We start from the raw sequence: 18629 nt of genomic DNA, 5'->3' as shown, positions 1-18629 counted from the left end.
CAAGGTCTTCTTGTCCTTCTCCTAAAAATCCTTCCCGTGCAGCTGGATGCGTCACCGTGCTGTTTAACATTCCTCCCAAGCACACTCAGTGTCTCTTCTGTTGCTTCTGTGGTGTAGCGTTCCACCCACTCCAGTCTTCTGAGAAGACCGATGCACCGTTTTCCAGGGTGCTGTGCCCACCATCTCTTAGATTCCTGGGTTGCTGGCTCCTCACCTGGCTCCCTCTCTTCGGTCTCCATGCCTTCCTCATATCCACTCTGTGATCTAAAGCAAAAGCTCCCCATACAGCAGACAGTCTTGTCACTTGTTGGAAGTCCTGCTTTGCAGGTAGATGCTAACATGGTATGACAGAATAGATGTCCTACCATCAACGGCTAGGGACAGGCTCTCTAAGGCTACCCAAAAACTCTGTCTGCAGGCAGGCCTCTCCCAAAGGTTTCTTTTGAGCATCTGTCCCAGGGAGGAAGGCGGAGGTACATGATGCTCACTGCCCATTTCATGTGCCATGAACTATTATATGCAGTCACTTAGTCCATGTTTGGCTTTGCCCATGGGTCTCTGTGTGTGAAGCATTGGCAACAGTTACCTGGCAAGGAAGGCATCTCTATTTTACCTTTTCTTTTCTTCCTCAAAAGAGATATATATTTGTGTCTGTGTGTTCGTGATTTGTTTGTTTGTTTGTTTTACAACCATGTGAGGTGCCTGATGGGGCCAGAAGAGGGTGTTGGATCCCCAGGAGCTGGAGTTATAGGCAGTTCTGAACAACCCGATGTGGGCGCTGAAGTCAGAACTTGGGTCCTTCACAAGAGCAATAACTGTTGAGCCATTGGGTGAATCCTGGATTTCCCTCCTACCCCATTCTGAGGATCTAGGCCTGTCTTCATCAGCCCTCAGGGGCACATGCCTACTTTATTTTAGGGATTTTATGTCCCACACTTAAGCCAGGAGGGAAGAACATCACCAGGATTGCTAAACAGATAGCCTTCCTGAGTTCCTCCTTTTCTTACTAAACAGTGACTCAAATGTGTTTCCCTTTGACAATCTCATGGATACATGAGTATACATGGAATCCAGGGAAGACTGGATTACAAAAGAGCTGTCTTTTGTAAACATGTGTGCTGATTTTGTATTGTTGCTAGGAAAATTAATAGGCTATACAAACCACCCTGGACCAATAAAAGTCAAATGATTGATTTTTCCTGGTGGCGAGGTGGAGGTGTATTTATAGTCTTGTGGACATCTGTCTAGAGATGCTCTGGGTGCGGTAGGCTTTTCTAGCTACAAGCTCTGGTTCTAGCAGCCCCTGTGCCATCCTTAAACGGACTGACCCAGGAAAAGTCCCCGAGTCTTTTCGACTTTGGGACCAGAAGGTGAGGAGGGATGGGAAAGTGTTTTGAAGTGAAAATTGCAACGCTTGAAGCTCTGTGTAAACCTGGCAGCTGGGGATTGCCGTGAAGGATGCCGCTTAAATGCTCTGTCCAAGATGCTCAGAAGGTCCTGACTGCTGCTGATTGTCGGGGTGTCAGGCTGCTGCTGGCATGCCTCTGTGGGAAAAAGAACAGCTGTCGGAGACACTGAGTGGGCAGTAGGGCATTCTGTGTTTATCCCAAGTCTCCAATGCTAGCTTGAAACTGAAGGATGCTGAAATTTCCTCCTCTGACTCAGGGAAGCTACTCAGAATAGAAGGACGGGGTAACTGGAGTGGTATTCATCAGGTTCCACTTCACTAGAGATTTCCGTGTGTCAAGACCATGTTAGCACAGAGCAAGCAGCCACAGGTATCGAATCATTGTTTTCTTTAGATAGGTCATTGAATCCAAAAGAGAAAACCATTCTTAGGTGTGTGGTTCTAAGCAATCTAGTGCAGAGGGGTTTAAATGGAACCTGAGTTTTTACCATTTCAAGTAGACTTTTTGTTCCCATTTTGCAGAATTTCATCAAAATTCTTCAGAATTGTGTGCTAGTCACGTCCTGTTTTGGGACTCCTCTGTTCTCTCAGAAAACATCAGAAATCAATGGCTGGGCTTTTCTCTTCCTTGCAGATTCATTTTTTTCCTTACAATCTCCTAAACAACCACCCCAAGCCCTGCACACGACCAAATAGGAACATCTCCATGAGAGTAGTTGCGGTGATAGAGGTGATAGATCTTAATCCTATATGCTCCTAAGATAAACTTCCTTCTCTTGAAAATGTTTTTCTGTAATGAAAAATCAGACGGTCATTTTTCTAAGCATTCTATTTTTCCAGTGTTTTAAATACTTGACAATAAATAGAGAGTAACATTTATTGAGCTTTTAATATTTACTTATGACAATCTAAAGTAGGTTTCTGATCTTTTTAACTAATCAAATCAATAAAATTTTTCTACTTTCTGGCACATATTTCAGAGGAAAGAGCTGTTTGAGGTTAACGACTGAGTGTACCACCAGGCTTCCTCTCTCCTGCATCCTCAGGGAAAGAAAATGTCAAATGTTTTACTTTTGAATTATCTGTTAATTTTTTACAAACAGGTGTCTTATTAAAGATTTTGAAAAGCGGCCTTCGGTCACCCATCTCCTGGAACACCCATTCATTAAAGGAACTCAAGGCAAGATTTTGTTTCTGCAAAAACAGCTGGCCAACGTGCTCCGAGACCAGAAACGTCTGAACCCTGTTACCAAAACCAGGTATGGTTCTGTGCACCTTTCTGGCTTCCTCCTTTGGGTATTTGGGAGGAGGGCATGGCTGTGCTTTGCTTTGCTCTACATCTTGATTGGTAACAATTATATCTTTGTGTTTTCTCAGAGTTTCATTTGTGTATCATTAAGCATGTCCTGTGGATGAATAGGCAGGATTCAAAATCTGCCTATCTGAATTCTTGTGACTAATTTCTCAAATAGTTGAGATCTCATTGTCCTCCTGTTCAGTTAGCACTCATTAAAAACGCAGTTACCTTTAATACAAATGTAAATGTTGCATTTACTATAGATGTAACTGTTACATTTAGTATAACTGTGACTTACATTTAGTTACATTTAGTATAACTGTGATCGTTACATTTAGTTACATTTAGTATAGCTGTAACTGTTACATTTAGTTACATTTAGATAACTCTGACTGTTACATTTAGTTACATTTAGTAGACCTATAACTGTTACATTTAGTTACATTTAGTATAACTGTGATTGTTACATTTAGTTACATTTTAGTATAGCTGTAACTGTTACATTTAGTTACATTTAGTATAACTCTGACTGTTACATTTAGTTACATTTAGTATAACTGTGATTGTGCATTTAGTTACATTTAGTATAGCTGTAACTGTTACATTTAGTTACATTTAGTATAACTGTGATTGTTACATTTAGTTACATTTAGTATAGCTGTAACTGTTACATTTAGTTACATTTAGTAGACCCATAACTGTTACATTTAGTTACATTTAGTATACTGTGATTGTTACATTTAGTTACATTTAGTATAGCTGTAACTGTTACATTTAGTTACATTTAGTATAACTCTGACTGTTACATTTAGTTACATTTAGTATAACTGTGATTGTTGCATTTAGTTACATTTAGTATAGCTGTAACTGTTACATTTAGTTACATTTAGTATAACTCTGACTGTTACATTTAGTTACATTTAGTATAACTATAGCTGCAAAGCAGTCTTGGCTAAAATATGTTAAGACGTCTTGACCTGGCTATTGGAAAGCAGGGAGCAGACGTGGACTCTACAAACAGGCCGTGGAAAGAGTGTATGTTCAAGGTCAGAGACCTTTTCTTGGATGGTCTCTGAGCCCATTTTCTCTTTATTTTTTAAAAAATCTGTAGGGATATTCTGGTTTTCTTCCTCATATATTTTGTCTATACTATCTAAAGCAACCAGGACTTCTACATGGCTCTATCCCACCCCTTCCCCCTGATTCTTAAAGGGTAGATCTCATTTAATGTTTATTTTTAGGGAATGGGAGGAAGTCTTTAAAATTATTCTGTGTCTATCTCTAAGAAGCAGATCTTTGATTTCTGTCCAGAGGGTGGCAGAGTTTCTCTTTAAGAAAAAAATTAATTGCAAACAAACCTCCTCTGCCCAGCAATTACTTGGTTTTTATATCTGGTCAGAATGCAGATAAGCACCAGTCCAGTATTTTTTAAAAGAGCATTCAAAGTGCCGGATGTGAAGACAATCAAACAGCGAAGTCAGTTCTGGAGATAGCCCTGCATTCTGCAGAAGGCTGTGTACAAACCAAAAGCAAAAGCCAGGTTTGCTAGAGACGGAATTTCAAGGTGACTGTGTTGTGCTGATTTTCTCCATTGTCACAGGTTTGCACTTAGGATAATGCAAAGCAAACATTTTCCTATTATCCCAGGGCCATTTCTGTGTCTGTGGCTAGGGACAGGGCAGAGAGACGCAAACATTCCTGTGACTCGGTTCCTTTTGACATGGTAGGACTTCGTGCTTACGGCCAGGGGAATCAAAAGCCCCCTTTCCTCTAGCTCTGAACACGAGCTTCTTCCACACAGTCACACACACTACCAAAATGAAGACAAAATACAAATACCCGTGAACCAAGCCTAATGCAACCCAACCCTCAACTGTTGAGGTTCGACCCAGCTTCTCATTTGGTTTGACCAAAGGTCCCTTATCCAGTGGCTCCTAAGACGGCTCCTAGACTTACCAATCACAGTACTACTGGCCAAGTCTGCCTGTCCAGTTCTATGTTCTCATTTAAACACCCTTTCCCCTTAGAAAGCAGTGATTCAGTGTATGCCCAGGCCATTGCCCTAAGTTTTTTTTCTCTTCGTCAAGTCTTTTGATGTCAAAAGTCTGGTGGGTGGCAAAGTATTTTTTTTCAGAGTCCTTGTAATCACCAGTTTCATTCCCTCGTAGTTTGTGTCACTTTGAACAGTCATTTGAAAAAAAAATACAACCTCACAGACACACATCAAAATGTTGCACAGCCTTTTCCTTAGGAGGTAGGGAAACGAATCCCAAAGGGACCACAGTGTACTCGACACTTAATCTGCCGTGACTCCCTCTCTCAAGGTGTTGGCTATATAGATGTTTTCTGAACCCACCAGGAAAGGCTCTCAGCTGTCATTTGCGGCTGGTGAGCCAATCTACCTAAAGTTGTGAGTTTCCAGTAAAGGTGGAGAAAAGAAAGACTAACAGAGGCGAGGGCACAGAGGAGAGAGAAAATAGCCCCCTCATTTCTCTGCAAGGATGCCCACACAGCAGGCAGGGCGATTTGATGATTAAAACCACCAGCTTTGTCAGATTTGAGCTGTTAGCTCAGCCACTTGCTGGAAAAGTTCTTTAACTTCTTCTTCTTCGGAAGTTTCTTCTATAGAACGGGGATTATTCTGAGGGTGGATTGAATCTACACATAAAAGGTTAGGATGGCTCTAACTACAGTGTCAACTGCCAATAAATGTTGGTCATAGACGAAAATACCTGTGCATAGTCTACTTGGAGTCCTTCATTTCTTTACAATACTACAGTCTTAGGATTTTTATCGCTCTGACAAAACTCTAATACCCAAGCCAACTTGGGGGAGGAAAGGGTTTACTTTACTTACCCCTCATTGTCATTCTTCGTCATCAGAGGCACTGAGGACAGGAACTCAAACAGGACAGGAACTCAAAGAGGACAGGAACTCAAACAGGGCAGGAACCTGAGGCTGGAACTGGTGCAGAGGCCATGGAGGGAGCTGCTTACTGGATGGCTCCTTGTGACTTGCTCAGCCTGCGTCCTCAAACCTCCAGCTCAGGGATGGCACCATTTACTGGGCTGGACCCCCCACCACACACACATCAGTCACTAAGTAAGAAAATGCCCTCCCCACTTGCCTACAGTCCAATCCTATGGAGGCATTTTCTCATTCGAGGCTCTCTCCTCTCGGATGACTCTAGCCTGTGTCCACTTGACATAAAGCCAGCCAAATACAACTACCTTTCTCTTGCCCTTCAGCTGTGAAAATCTGTCTCTTTAACTTATCAAAGAAGATCATGAAAATAAATAGTAAGGAAGCACTAAAGGTTAAAAATATTGATTTCTATCTCTTACCCCAAATCAAATTTATTCATTTATTCCCTGTAGAGACATTTACATGTGTAGGTGTCAGGCCCCAAGCTGAGCAGAGGAACTACAAAGGCAAACCAGATCTGGTTCCTGATAAAGTGCTAATAGCCTTTGTGCCAGGCAGACAGGAATCAGAGAAAACAGTGGTTCTCAATCTGTGAGCTGTGACCCCTTTGGTAAGCCTCTATCTCCAAAAATACTTACAATTCACAACAGTAGCAAAGTTACACTTATGAAATAGCAGCAAAAGCAATTTTATGGTTGGGGTCACCACACCATGAAGAACTGCACTAAACAATTGCAGCATTAGGAAGGCTGAGGGCCACTGAGATAAGAGCAGAAGTATTGGGGTAAGGAAAGCCTGTGGTCCCCCACTATGTCCCTGGGGAAGGGTACTTAAGTTAGCCTGGGCTTGGGATGTCTGGGGAACATATTAAAGAGAAAAATCAAGGGACTTCTCCAGGAAGTGGCTGAGCTAGGAAGTAAATCTGGCAGAGCCAATGGTTTCACATTTTTCTACCTGCTACAGGACCATCACTGCAGAAAAAAAGAATGGGGGTTTATCATCTCAGCTCCATTATTCTTGGTTCTTCTCTTTGTTTGGTAATCATAACTGGTAGGGTGATGGACCTTGAACAGGATCCTGAAGATCAAATAGAAGATGGACAGGAAGGAAGCTACTGAGAGAGGTAGGGGGGACCTGGGCTGGAAAAGGGGGAATCCTGTGTATTATCTGGCAGCCTTGGGGCTTTGTGTGAGTTAAGAGGCAGGGAGGAAGTAAGGGGAGATCAGGTCCATAGACCCGAGCACCTCAGACTTGTGCCTTAGATAGAGGGGCCGCTGAAGAGTTCCAGGCAGGTATGTGTTCTAGATTGTTCTGATAGCAGAGAGTAGAATGGGGTGGCGGCAAGACTGGAGACACATATTGACCAACTCAGTGCTATAACACTACTTCTGCATAGCTGTCTCTATAGCTAAATCTAGATAAGGAGTTAGTTTACATGCAGAGGAGCCCATCAAGCACTAGATTTCCATAAAGCGGCTGCATGCAGAAGGGCTACTGTTTAGACCCACAAGAGCTAAGATGGGCCTCACAACTCAGGCCCTTCTCCAGGCATGGTGCACTTTCTACTGCATTGTGACCAATGCCCTGTGATGCCTAGCTTTGCTCCTATACTCTTGAGTGCCGATCCTGTCTGTTCATCATAATGGAGATAACTACTTATCCACAGTGTTATTGTCCAGCATCACTTTCTATCTCTCACTGTGAGGGCAGGGGGATTATGTATCCTGCTCCCTTCTGCCTTTCCAGCCTTGTTCACCTTAAGCTTGGAAAACTTCATTGCAAGAAAAATACACACTTCTAAAGTGGAGGACCCCTCAGGTATGAGCGATAACAGAAGAAGCAGAAAGCAAAAGAAGTCAGGTTCTGAGGAGAAGGAGGTAGAAGGGTGTGTGGATGCTAACACAGGGAGGCAGGTTAGGGAGATCCAGGTTGGCACGGCAGAGGGGTGCAGGAGGATCTGCAGTCCCTGGCACGGTGATCAAGTGGAGCTAAGTTTGGCTTAGGGCTGACACAGCTTATGCTCAGCAGCAGCAGCCGCCTTGTTCTCTCCTAGTTGACTCTGTAATTCCCGCTGCTACATGGAAATGGTAGACACTTTACAGAGAGGCTGCTGGGAACCTGTATTCCCCCTTCCCCATCCCAGAGATTCTAAGCAATCAGGAACCAGCGATAACACATTCCATATGATGGACACTCATTAACTAAAGGACCAAACCTTTCCCCTTCCCCTACAATATATCTAATTTAGGTACAACAGATAAGAATATAAGATGTACACTTTGTCAAAGGGGATAAGAATTTCTCAGCACCTATAGACAACAATTTAAGGCCCCTGTGTCTCTTAATTTGTCAGGAATGCTTTTAAACCATTTAATTTTTCGGTGACACCAGCCCCTATTTCCCTGACCTTCAAAATGTCTTCTTTCCCAAATCCACTTTGCAAAGCCATGAATTTATCACTATGGCCCAGCATGCGGCCTCTCTACATTAGATCAGAACGGTAGACTCAAAAATGTAAGCCTTACCACTTCACAAGAGTCACTGGGAGAGAAAACGGCTCTCTGGAATGTGATGGAGGCAGGGAAAGCCCTGGGTGGCTGCACTGTGACCATGACCTCAGCTGTGAGCCTCAGCAAAATGACAAGCTCTAGTGTGTCCTGCCCCTGTAGGTGGCTAGGGGCTTGCTGAGCTGACAAAGGTCTGCTCTAAGTATTATTTGCTAGGAGAACTTAGTAACAGCTATTTTTCCCTGTTATGCTTAATGGCTTTTGGGTTCTACTCTTGTAAATTGCCTGAGGCTGATTAAAACAATGGCTTCGGTTGTTCTGATTTCTTTTCAGCTTGCTGTGGTGACCTTTAAAAATGGATTTCTCACTACTTTCCTGCCAAGCTTTCCCCAGTCAGGCTTGCTCTCTCCTTCTACTTGCAAACATGTATGTACATATACACACATATGTGTATTCTGCATGTCCCATATGCCCGTGGGCTCCTGGTGCTCACGTAAATGAAAACCTCCTGAATGATCACATAAAATGCTAAGGATGTTCCCCACACAGAAGCTGACTCACAATAGAAGTGATAGAATAAAGTCCCATGGGTGAGCTGTGGTGGTTTGTCTCCAACTAGTTGTAGGGTTGTATAGTATATAGTCAAATGAGATGGTCCATTCTCTTTGACCCTGAATCCGAGGGTATACTGCAGTGGGAGTGATTTGGATGGGCGACTTGATATCACAGACTGATGTACCTCTCTCCTCAGTCTTGAGTAATGCTTGTCCTACTGTTTGCAACCACTGACTATGGTGATCAGTGAATGGTCTCTGTCCGTAATTATAGAGGCCTTCAGCCATGGTCATTGAAACTGGATCTTCTTCCTCATTTCTCTTCTTGTAGTGATATTTCATTTGTATTTTAATAAGTAAAGCTTGCCTGAAGATCAGAGAGTAGAACAGCTGCCTGGTCAGCCTTACAAACAGGCAGTGGTGGCACATACCTTTTTTTTTTTTTTTTTTTGGTTGAGCAAATCTTACTTATTTTTATTAACCTCTATGCAGACAATGCATCATAATGATTAATTAGAAGAAACCTAAAAAGAAGAAGATACTGAGTTTTGTGTGTTAAAAACTAATGTCAGGAGTGAGAAAATATAGTAAAGAAATGAAAGTCAGAACTCAGCTGAGGTAGCCATCATCCCTCTGCTTCATGCCCCTTTGTATAAATCTGTAAAAAAAAGATGCACTCTATAACTCACAAATAACAGAAGGGATGATGGATAAGAGTAGATCTTGTTAATATTTCTATGGATGAGAATTTGATGACAGCTCTGAGGTGAGAGACATACATAGCCCATAACAGCACAAGGTAAACTGATTATATGCCATGCTAATCTGGGGGGACATGATTGAATTTAAAAGTGTTTAAGGCTCACCCATTCAGTTTACCATAGAATACAGAGCTGAGTGGAAAACAGGCTAAATAATTTGGCGGTAAAGGCAGTTGGTGAGAAGACCAACAGTTGTAGACAGTTCCAGTTCATGCCCCTTTCCCATGGAAGTAGACCCCATGAACACAAGGTAGATTTGTTGAACAGATCGTATCAGACTATAGCAATTTTAATAGTAAGACAAATAAACAGCCATATTTGTCAAGTTGACTAGTATATTATATAGAATTTACTCACAAAAGTAACTAAAGTAGAAGAATATGGAAAGGCATGCTATCTTACACAAGGAAAAGACACTGATAGAGTCATAATTGTGTCAAAACCCAAGTATGAAGAGGAGATGTTTTCTTTAAGTTAAACAGCTCCTTAAGAATTTGTTTTTTATATTTTGGACTTATAATTATAACACTTTCCATTTCTGTTTCCTTCCACCCAACCCCTTTGTGCCCCATATCCACCTTTCATATTCATGGCTTCTTTTTCTTTAATTGCTGTTAAATATATTTATATGTATTTAGGAATATATACATATTCCTATGTACATATGTATATATTCTTAAATACAGCCTGGCCAGTGCATATAATGTTACTTGTATGTACAAGTATAACCAATTTACTCATCCTGGGGAAAGTTTTCCTTAGTTGCCTGTAGTTCTTTGTGTAGGATTGAGACTCATGAGATTTCCTCCATCCTTGTTAGGGTATCTGTTGGTGTCATCTTGTTCACCTCGTGTTTAGACAGTCATGTTGATGAGACTTTATGTGTGTAGCTTCTGACAGTCCTAGCAAACACATCTCACAGCAAATTCCCCTTTTCTCTGGCCCTTATAATCTTCGCACTGCCTCTCCTGCAATGATCCCTGAGCCATGAGTACAGGAGTTGTGTTGTAAATCCATCAGTTGGGATGGGACTTTACAACTCTATAGTTGACTCAGTTTCAGTTTTGTGTAATGATCTCCATCTGTTGAAAAGAATGTCTTCCTACTGAAGGGCAAAAACTACCCTTATCTGTGGTTACAAGCCAAATACTTAGAATACAGCTAGAACTTGTGTTGGTTAAATAAAGTGGAATTGTAGGTACTCTTCCAAAAACCATGACTTAACTAATCCTATGGAGTTGGCTAGGTTTCCAGAACCAGGCATGATTTTCCTCTTGTTGTGCTAGTCTGAAGTCTAATTAGAGACTTTTTGGTTATTTCCAAGGTATTTAAGCCACTATCGCATTCCTACAGTTATCCTTAATGTTGTTCATTGTTGTAATTCATAGGCATCATAGTTGGGTAAGACTGTTGGATGCTTCTCTCCTTTGGAAGCTTGCATGATGCTTTCTGGTACCATGAAAGCTATTGCTCAGGGAGTACACTTTCAGATCAGATCCAACTAGCAATCTCTGGACCTTTTGTCTGAAGTGCATGATGTCTTCAGCAATAGGGACTTACATTTCATCTTGTGAGGTGGAATTTGCAGTGGCAACCAAGGGCAACACAATAGCTTATAATGTAGCTTATAATGTTGGCACATACCTTTAATCCCAGCAAGCCACACTAGTCTGCCACAGAAACCGGGTGGTAGTGGTACATGCCTTTAATCCCAGCTGTAGAGAGTAATATAAGATGGGAGGAGATAGCTCTTAGACACGGACACAGTCTCATTCGGAGATTCCTGGAGCAGGATGGCCATTTCAGACAGTGGCTGGCTGTTTTGCTTTTCTGACCTTCAGGTTGAACCCCAATATCTGTCTCTGGGTTTTTATTAATTGTGCTACATCTTCTTTACCCCTTGGCCTGCTCTACCTGCTTTTCCTCCATCACTAGCTGATGTCATTACCTCCTTTATTAAACATGAAACCTGACATACAGGTTAGTCTTTCTTCCCTCCTTCCAATTCCTCCTTGGGAGGAAAGGAAGGGCTGTGGCCTATAAACAGAGGAACAGGGCCAGAAATGATCTCCATGACAGGCTTGCCAGAGGGCCCCTGTCTAAAACAATGATTCTTAATCTTCCTAATGTTTTGATCCTTTAACACAGTCCCTCATGTTGTGGCGACCCTCAGCCATAAAATTATTTTCTTTGCTGTTTCATAACTGTGATTTTGCTACTGTTATGAATCGGAATGTGAAGATCTAATATGCAGGATATCTGATGTGTGACTCTTGTGAAAGGGTCATTAAACCCCCAAAGGGGTTGCAGCCCACTGGTCTACCCACTATAGTGCAGAGAGTGGCTCTCAGTGAATGGCACTGAGTAGGTATCGGGTGAGAGAGCCCACTCCCTTCTCATTCTTGGGTCATGATTTAGAGTGTTTCCGTCTCTCGCTTACATGAGGACAATAACACATCTGCCTCCCCTGCCTGGGGCTCCTGAACCTATCTGTACCCATCTACGTGGAGTCTCTGCTTGAAGACAGGAAGCTGATGGATTAAGGATTTGTTCTGGGGGGAAATCACACCCAGAACCAGCAGCCTCTCAAAGAGATGGAGCTCTTAAAGAGCATGGCCCCAAAATTGCTGCACAAGCACAGAGTAAACCATAGTTTTAGCCGCTTTGGGTTTCTCGAAAGCCTCCTACACATGGCTTGGACTAAATACAGCTCATAATAGCCCGTCATTGGCTCCACACATGCCGGTAGTTGTCGTGGGGATCTCAGCCCCTGTCTCTGCCTTTATCTACTCCTCAGCTCCCTGGATTGAGTGGTTCAGACTTCCCTATATTTCTACCTTAATATACAAACTTCATCCCTGATTCTTGAAACCGGAAGTCTGCCTGACTCTACACTCTGCTGCCTCTACTGCCTGCAGCCCAAAGCCAGACCACACAGCTTCAAAACCCAAACTCTAGATGCCTCATAAACACAAGCAGAAAATACAGAAAAAGGCAGCGTAGACTCTGACGGAATTCCAGAACATCTTCTGAGCCATTGAAGCTGTACTTTACCCCATCACACTCCCTTAGAAAATGCTTTAATTGCAGCCTTTGCTCTGTGCACACAACTTACACAGCATTGCAGGGCACACAGTGTGAACTTAAGTATTCACCTGGAACGTATGTTTCTGGATGTTTATGTGTACACAAAGTATGTTAAAAGTAGAAGTAGTGGACAGCATGCTTTGCATGATAAAAAATCAAATCTACATATTACTATATACCTTTATTTAATAAAATATCTTTTAGTATTACCCAGTCATTTATATGTATCTATTTATCTAAGCTTTGGAATACTCAACCTGCAAGCGTCACTGCTGGCAGGGACACAGGGAAACGATCCGCATGAGGTGAAGAATGAAGCTGGGGTCTCTTTAGCAGGTGCTGCATCAAAACTTCTAGAGTCTGACCTCATAGTTTATTTCTCTTACACATTTAAGCCCAGCAAAACTTTGAAAAGAGGTTTCCATGGGACAATGATCACATCAAAGCTCTAGGCATAGCTACATAGGAACTCCCCTGCAAAGTAGCGAAGCACCTGTGACCTTTACGATGAGTATCTGTTCTATTGACTGAGAGACAGTGCTCAGGGTAAGGGTCTAGGGAGGAGGGATTTAACAAGCATAAGGATGGATTCTGTTGGCAGATGGTGTAAAGTGCATGGGACCTTCTTCATAAGGTTGGGTTCCATTCGCTGAGAGACTAAGCTCAGGATGAGGGTCTAAACCATACCCGATATTATTGGAGGATTCAGGAACGTTGGCTCCATAGGATCTCCAATATACACTCTAACCTTCTGGGTAACCAGGCATCAGCCAATTCCTTGCTATGAAGAAAATAGGCCTGCCTTTTTAACCAGCCTGCTTGTTCCAGTGTTTTCTCTAAGGTGTGCCGCTTACATGATACAAGCATTTTGGTTGGTTGGGTTTTGCTTGTTTGTTTTGTTTGTTTGTTTGTTTTTGTCAAGACAGGGTTTCTCTGTGTAGCCTTTGCTGTCCTGGAACTCTCTCTGTAGTCTAGGCTGGCCTCAAGCCTGCAGAGATCCACCTGCCTCTGCTTCCCATGTGCTGGGATTAAAGGCGTGCTCCACCAACTCCCGGCCAAACCCAAGTAATTTTTTTCTTTTTTTTCTTTTATTTTTTAAAAGAAAACAAACAGATTATCTTTTTTCATTTTACATACCAATCCCAGTTCCTACTCCCTCTCCTCCTCCCATATCCTCTACTTAACCCTCACCTCCTATCCACTCCTCAGAGAGGGTGAGGCACATTGCTTTGGGGAAGGTTCGAGGCTCTCCATACTATATCTAGGCTGAGCAAGGTATCCAGCTGAACAGAATGAAACTCAAGTATTTTTAAGCTGAAGATCTGTAATTTTTGTATTAAACAGGAATTATTTAGAGACTTGTTAGCAGATGCTATTCTTAAGTTATGACACTAGGTGGAGCATGAGAGTTTTAGAAAATCTGAGTTTGTAGTCACTGGTAAGAACAAACCGTTAAAGAAAACAGAAAAATAAGCCAAATTTAATTTTGTTGATTTTAACTAAAATTAGAGAAATATAAAACATTTTATAAGTTCATCTAAAGTCTAGGATTTTTTTTTCAAGAAATAAGCATTGGGATCAGTCTTTCCAGCTCTCCAAACCCCTCAGGAGGAAAATGAAGCAGACGTCCTTTTAAAAGGAATACTCCTGGAGATGGCAAATAGAGCTATCGGAGTGATATGTGTGCATGTGTATGTGAGTGTGCATGTGTGTGCATGTGTATATGTGAGTATGCATGTGTGTGTATGTGTATATGTGAGTTTGCATGTGTGTGCATGTATCTATGTGAGTATGCATGTGTCTATGTGAGTACATGTGTATATACATGTGGTTATGTATGTATGCATGTGTGTACATGTGTATATGTGAGTATGCATGTGTATGCATGTGCCTATGTGAGTATGCATTGTGTGCAATATATATGTGAGTGTGCATATGTATACATGAGTACACATGTGTACATGTGAGTGCATGTGTGAATGCATGTGTATATGTATGTATGCATGTGCATATATGTGTGCATGTGTATAAGGGAGTGAGTGAGTGTGTGTGTGTGATTGAAAAAGTGAAATGATCTTTATCATAGCAGAACTATCTTGTATGGGCACTAACTTCTAGATTGCCAACTACAATCTTGAGCAAATCTAACCCTAAGGATTAAATTGCCCATTAGTAGGAGAAAAGGCCACACAGTGCTAATAATAGTAATTAAAATATCTTTTTCAACTTGTTTTGCTAAAATTCTTGTGGGAAGATTTTGATGAGATCCGAGCTCGTCGGCGTGATTCCTGGAGATGAGGTGTGTGAGACGGACAGCAGACAGATACACTGTCGGAGCTATAGACAATCTGCTGGTGGGCTTGGAAAACACCAGTTTGGATCTTGGTGGTGTCTAACTGTGTCTGTGCACACTGAGAACCAACTTCATGCTGGAATCTATTATTTGTGAGATTGCAGCTGAGGTTTACAAGGGCTTTCATCTGTAGCTGCCTGCAAAAGCACCATCTAGCACGAAGGACAGACATCCTTCATGCAGTCCAGGCTAGCAGTGGTGGGAGGAAGCACATTGGCTTGCTGGGATCTCAAATTCTGCTTTCTTTACCCCTCTGCCCCTGAGCCTTCACTTCCCACAATCCTTAGCGGCTCAAGCATTCCATCCTGAGTAGTTGCCTTTAAGTGGAGACACAGGTGGAGGATAGATACTTACTCCACCCTAACAGAAGCAGCTCTTTGGGCAATGTCTGTGTATCACGCATGTGCCCCGAGCCCTTGAAAGCCAAAAGAGGGCAGCAGATCCCCGGAACCGCAGTTACAGATGGTTGTGAGCTGCTGCGTGGGTGCTGGGAATGGAACCAGGGTCCTCTACAAGAGCAGCCAGTTCCCTTAACTCTTGCCATCTCTCCAGACTCTTGCCAACTTTGTCAGATAGCTTATTTCACACAATTTCTAGGCATAATTAAGGAAAGAGGTAAGCTGCCTGAAGTTAATACAATGAGAATTTGGTTGCTATATTAAACAGTTGAGGGTTTTTTCTTTATGTTGAACTTTAAGGGGGAAAACTTAGGCTTATATAGAGGGGATTTGGGTAGAAGTATGCACTGTCCTGGTATTTTATTTACTAAAGAGTGCAGATGGAAGCTCTTAGTAACAGTGAAAATTAGCATTCCCTCCCCTGTTCCCTTTTCATGAGCCAAGGTCTCTTTGTAACCCAGACTGACTGGGAGCTCCTCATGCAGCCCAGAATAGTCTTGAACTCCTGATCCTCTCACTTCAGCCTCCCAATTTCTGAGTTTATACCTGTGCGTTACCAAACCTGACTCAGAGAATGCACTTTAAACCAATTTGATTTCTTTATCTTAAAAAGAAATAATTCTTATTTTATTTATTTTTGAGACGATTTCTCTATGTAACTTTGGCTGACCTGGAACACACTATGTAGGCCAGGTTGGCCTCCAACAGAGATTTGCCTGCCTCTGCCTCCTGAGTGCTAGGATTAAAAGCATAGACTGCAAATTTTATTATTTCAAATTACGTGTATGCATCGGTGTGTACTCATGATTGCTGGTGTCTGCAGAAGTCAGAGCCCCTGGAGTTGGGGTTTGCAGGCATGTGGGAGTTGCCTACTGTGAACATGGGTGCTGGGAAACAAACTCAGGCCTTCTGGAAAAGCAGTCCACACTCAGCCACTGAGCTCTCTTGACAGCTCCCAGTGTGGCTTCTCTTTGACCTCTCCTACACGGAAAGACATAGACAAAGAAGATGTTCTGGTTAACCACTTAAGAATGCCTAGCTTACTGATTTAGACTGAGTAAAACGAAGCCCACATTTTAATTTCAGACTTTTGCAATTAAACTGGCTCCCATAGTGGAGACGGCTAACATGCTTTAGACGAACCTTCTAATCAGAAACTACCAGTGATTGGGACTGGGAAGGGAGGCCGTGGTGTAGCTGACTTGAAGGTGTTTTCCTACCTACTTCCTCTGTGTGTGTAGCAAGGAGGAGATTACACGTGAAAACTCCATGATTGTTGTACATGGTATTGTACAGCAAAACCAACTGTGGGACGCAGGGAGACAGAGCTACCATCAGAGGGTGACACCCTTTAAACTGTGACGATATTGGGTATATGGCACCACCCAGGGAAGCAGGATGCTACCCACTGGTGAACCGACAGGCCATAGGAGAGCATTTTACAGGTATAATGTAATAGTATTTTTGAGTCTTCATGAAAGAAGTTATGCAAAACTTGATTCCAGATTTTGATAAGGGCCTAAGAGCAGTTCCTGATGCATTTTAAAATCCCATTTGAATTTTTATGTCAAAGATTGTGTGTGCTTTCACAGCCGCCTGCTCCGCGGATAGACCAGCTGTGAGTGGCTCCATTTAGAGGTGAAGAGGGCTGAGTTGCTCCTGTTAAGGGAGTTGTTTTGAGTGTCTCACTCATGGTTAGCCACTCTGAGACAGGGACCAGAGCTTTGACCCTGTAGGCCAATGCTCGCCCCCAGCAGCCGTGAGCATCAGAGCTTCACAAGGGGAATTATGGGAGTGCCTACTTCAATTAATTCTTTTACTTAAGGAATTACATTTTGGATTGGGATGTGACGAAGTTGATAGGGGGCTTATGTGACTTATACAAAGCCCTGGGCTTGATTGCCAGCACCAGGCTAACTGGGAGGGGTGGTGCGTGTCTGTAATCCCAGCACTCAGGAGGCAGAGGCAGGAGGATCAGCAATGCAAGCAAGGTCCTTCTCTATTAACACAGTGAGTTCTAAGGGGTCAGCCAGGGAAACACAAGACTTTGTTAAACAAAGAAGCAAAAACCAAAACAAAACTTTGGAATACCAAAGGGGACTTTTATTTATTGTCATTCAAATTTTTGAAATAGTTGGTAAGCAATGCCCCAAATAGGATTTTATAAGTATGGGTCTGAAAGGATGACTCAGTGGGTAAAAACTCTTGTCACAGAAGCCCGATGACATGCACTCAACTCCTAGAACCTAGGTAGAAGAAGAGAACTCACTCCTGAAGATTGCCTTCTGGCTTCCATGAGAGCCTGTGGACACACAATATGTGGACGCACAAGTGCACACGTGCATAAGTAAATACTAACACAACAGATAAGGTTGAGCGCAAAAACACATTTGCTAAGTAAAACTCCCAGAATATCAATTTTTATAATTCAACACGCATAACCCACGTGTTGCCCACAGACGCATTTGGCCAACACTTAGGAATAGGCTGAGAGAATGTCTCGCGAGAGGAGTTGTTCTGGGGAAAGGTCATAAGGCATTTTCAGACAAGGTAAAAAGCAAAACACGGTCAACTCTTTGGGTGCTGGCAGTCAGGTGGAGGGGACATTGTGGCTCAGTGGAAAGTCTATGCTCCAACAGGATGGAGAAATGGTCTAAACGAGAGCTCTTGCCGCTTAGTGTCGGGATTTTGGTTCCTTTCATACGAAGCATCGCACTGGGGCAGACCGCGTACCACACCGAGCAGGAAAAAAAAAAAAAAAAAGTAGAAGACATCTCCTGAAAGTGCTGCAGCGGGAATTTAGGAAACAAAAAAGTATGTTTGGTGCCTCCACTTGGTAAAGCTCTTCACTCTGGTGGAAGAGAGACTTCCCCCGATGGCGCCACAGACAGAGGGTGGCGTCTAGACGGGCTTTGCTCTCACTGCCGCTGAGGTCGCTGGATGGGTCGTGGGCTGGGTTCCCAAGCGAGCCGCCCTCATCGCCCGCCTTCTTCCGCAGTAGGCACTGTCTGGATGTTGATACTCTCTGCATGTTTCCAGGCACGAAAGGATGCATACCAGAAGACCCTATCGAGTGGAGGATGCTGACAGACACTGCCTCGAAGATGACTTGGTCAATCTCGAGGTCCTGGATGAGGTACTGAATACTTAGTAGACTACTCTCGCGGATGGTTTGTTTCACACAGGGGGCCTGCCCCTTCTCTGGACATCTTTCTAAAGTCATTCAAAAACTGTTTGATTAACTATGCAGTGACGCTTACGGAACATTCCATTCGGTGACTACGCTCCTCTGTGTGCTTGTATGTAAGTTTTGGAATGATGAAGAAAAAAAAAATCTCT

The 18629-nt window shown here is 42.9% G+C and overlaps 1 protein-coding gene across 1 annotated transcript in view; it reads left to right on the top strand.

The window, feature by feature from the left end:
* The window catches only part of Myo3b (myosin IIIB), a 293201-nt gene that overhangs the window by 108894 nt on the left and 165678 nt on the right, over positions 1-18629 (top strand). Inside the window, exons 8-9 of the mRNA XM_038338032.1 lie at positions 2512-2667; positions 18330-18426. Of these exons, the coding sequence (XP_038193960.1) occupies positions 2512-2667; positions 18330-18426 (253 nt within the window). The remainder of the gene's footprint in view (positions 1-2511; positions 2668-18329; positions 18427-18629) is intronic.

Source organism: Arvicola amphibius, chromosome 7 (assembly GCF_903992535.2).
Source record: "Arvicola amphibius chromosome 7, mArvAmp1.2, whole genome shotgun sequence".
NCBI classification, from domain to species: Eukaryota; Metazoa; Chordata; class Mammalia; order Rodentia; family Cricetidae; genus Arvicola; species Arvicola amphibius.
The sequence above is the reverse complement of the archived record's forward strand: the minus strand, read 5'-3'. Positions and strand labels throughout refer to the sequence as shown.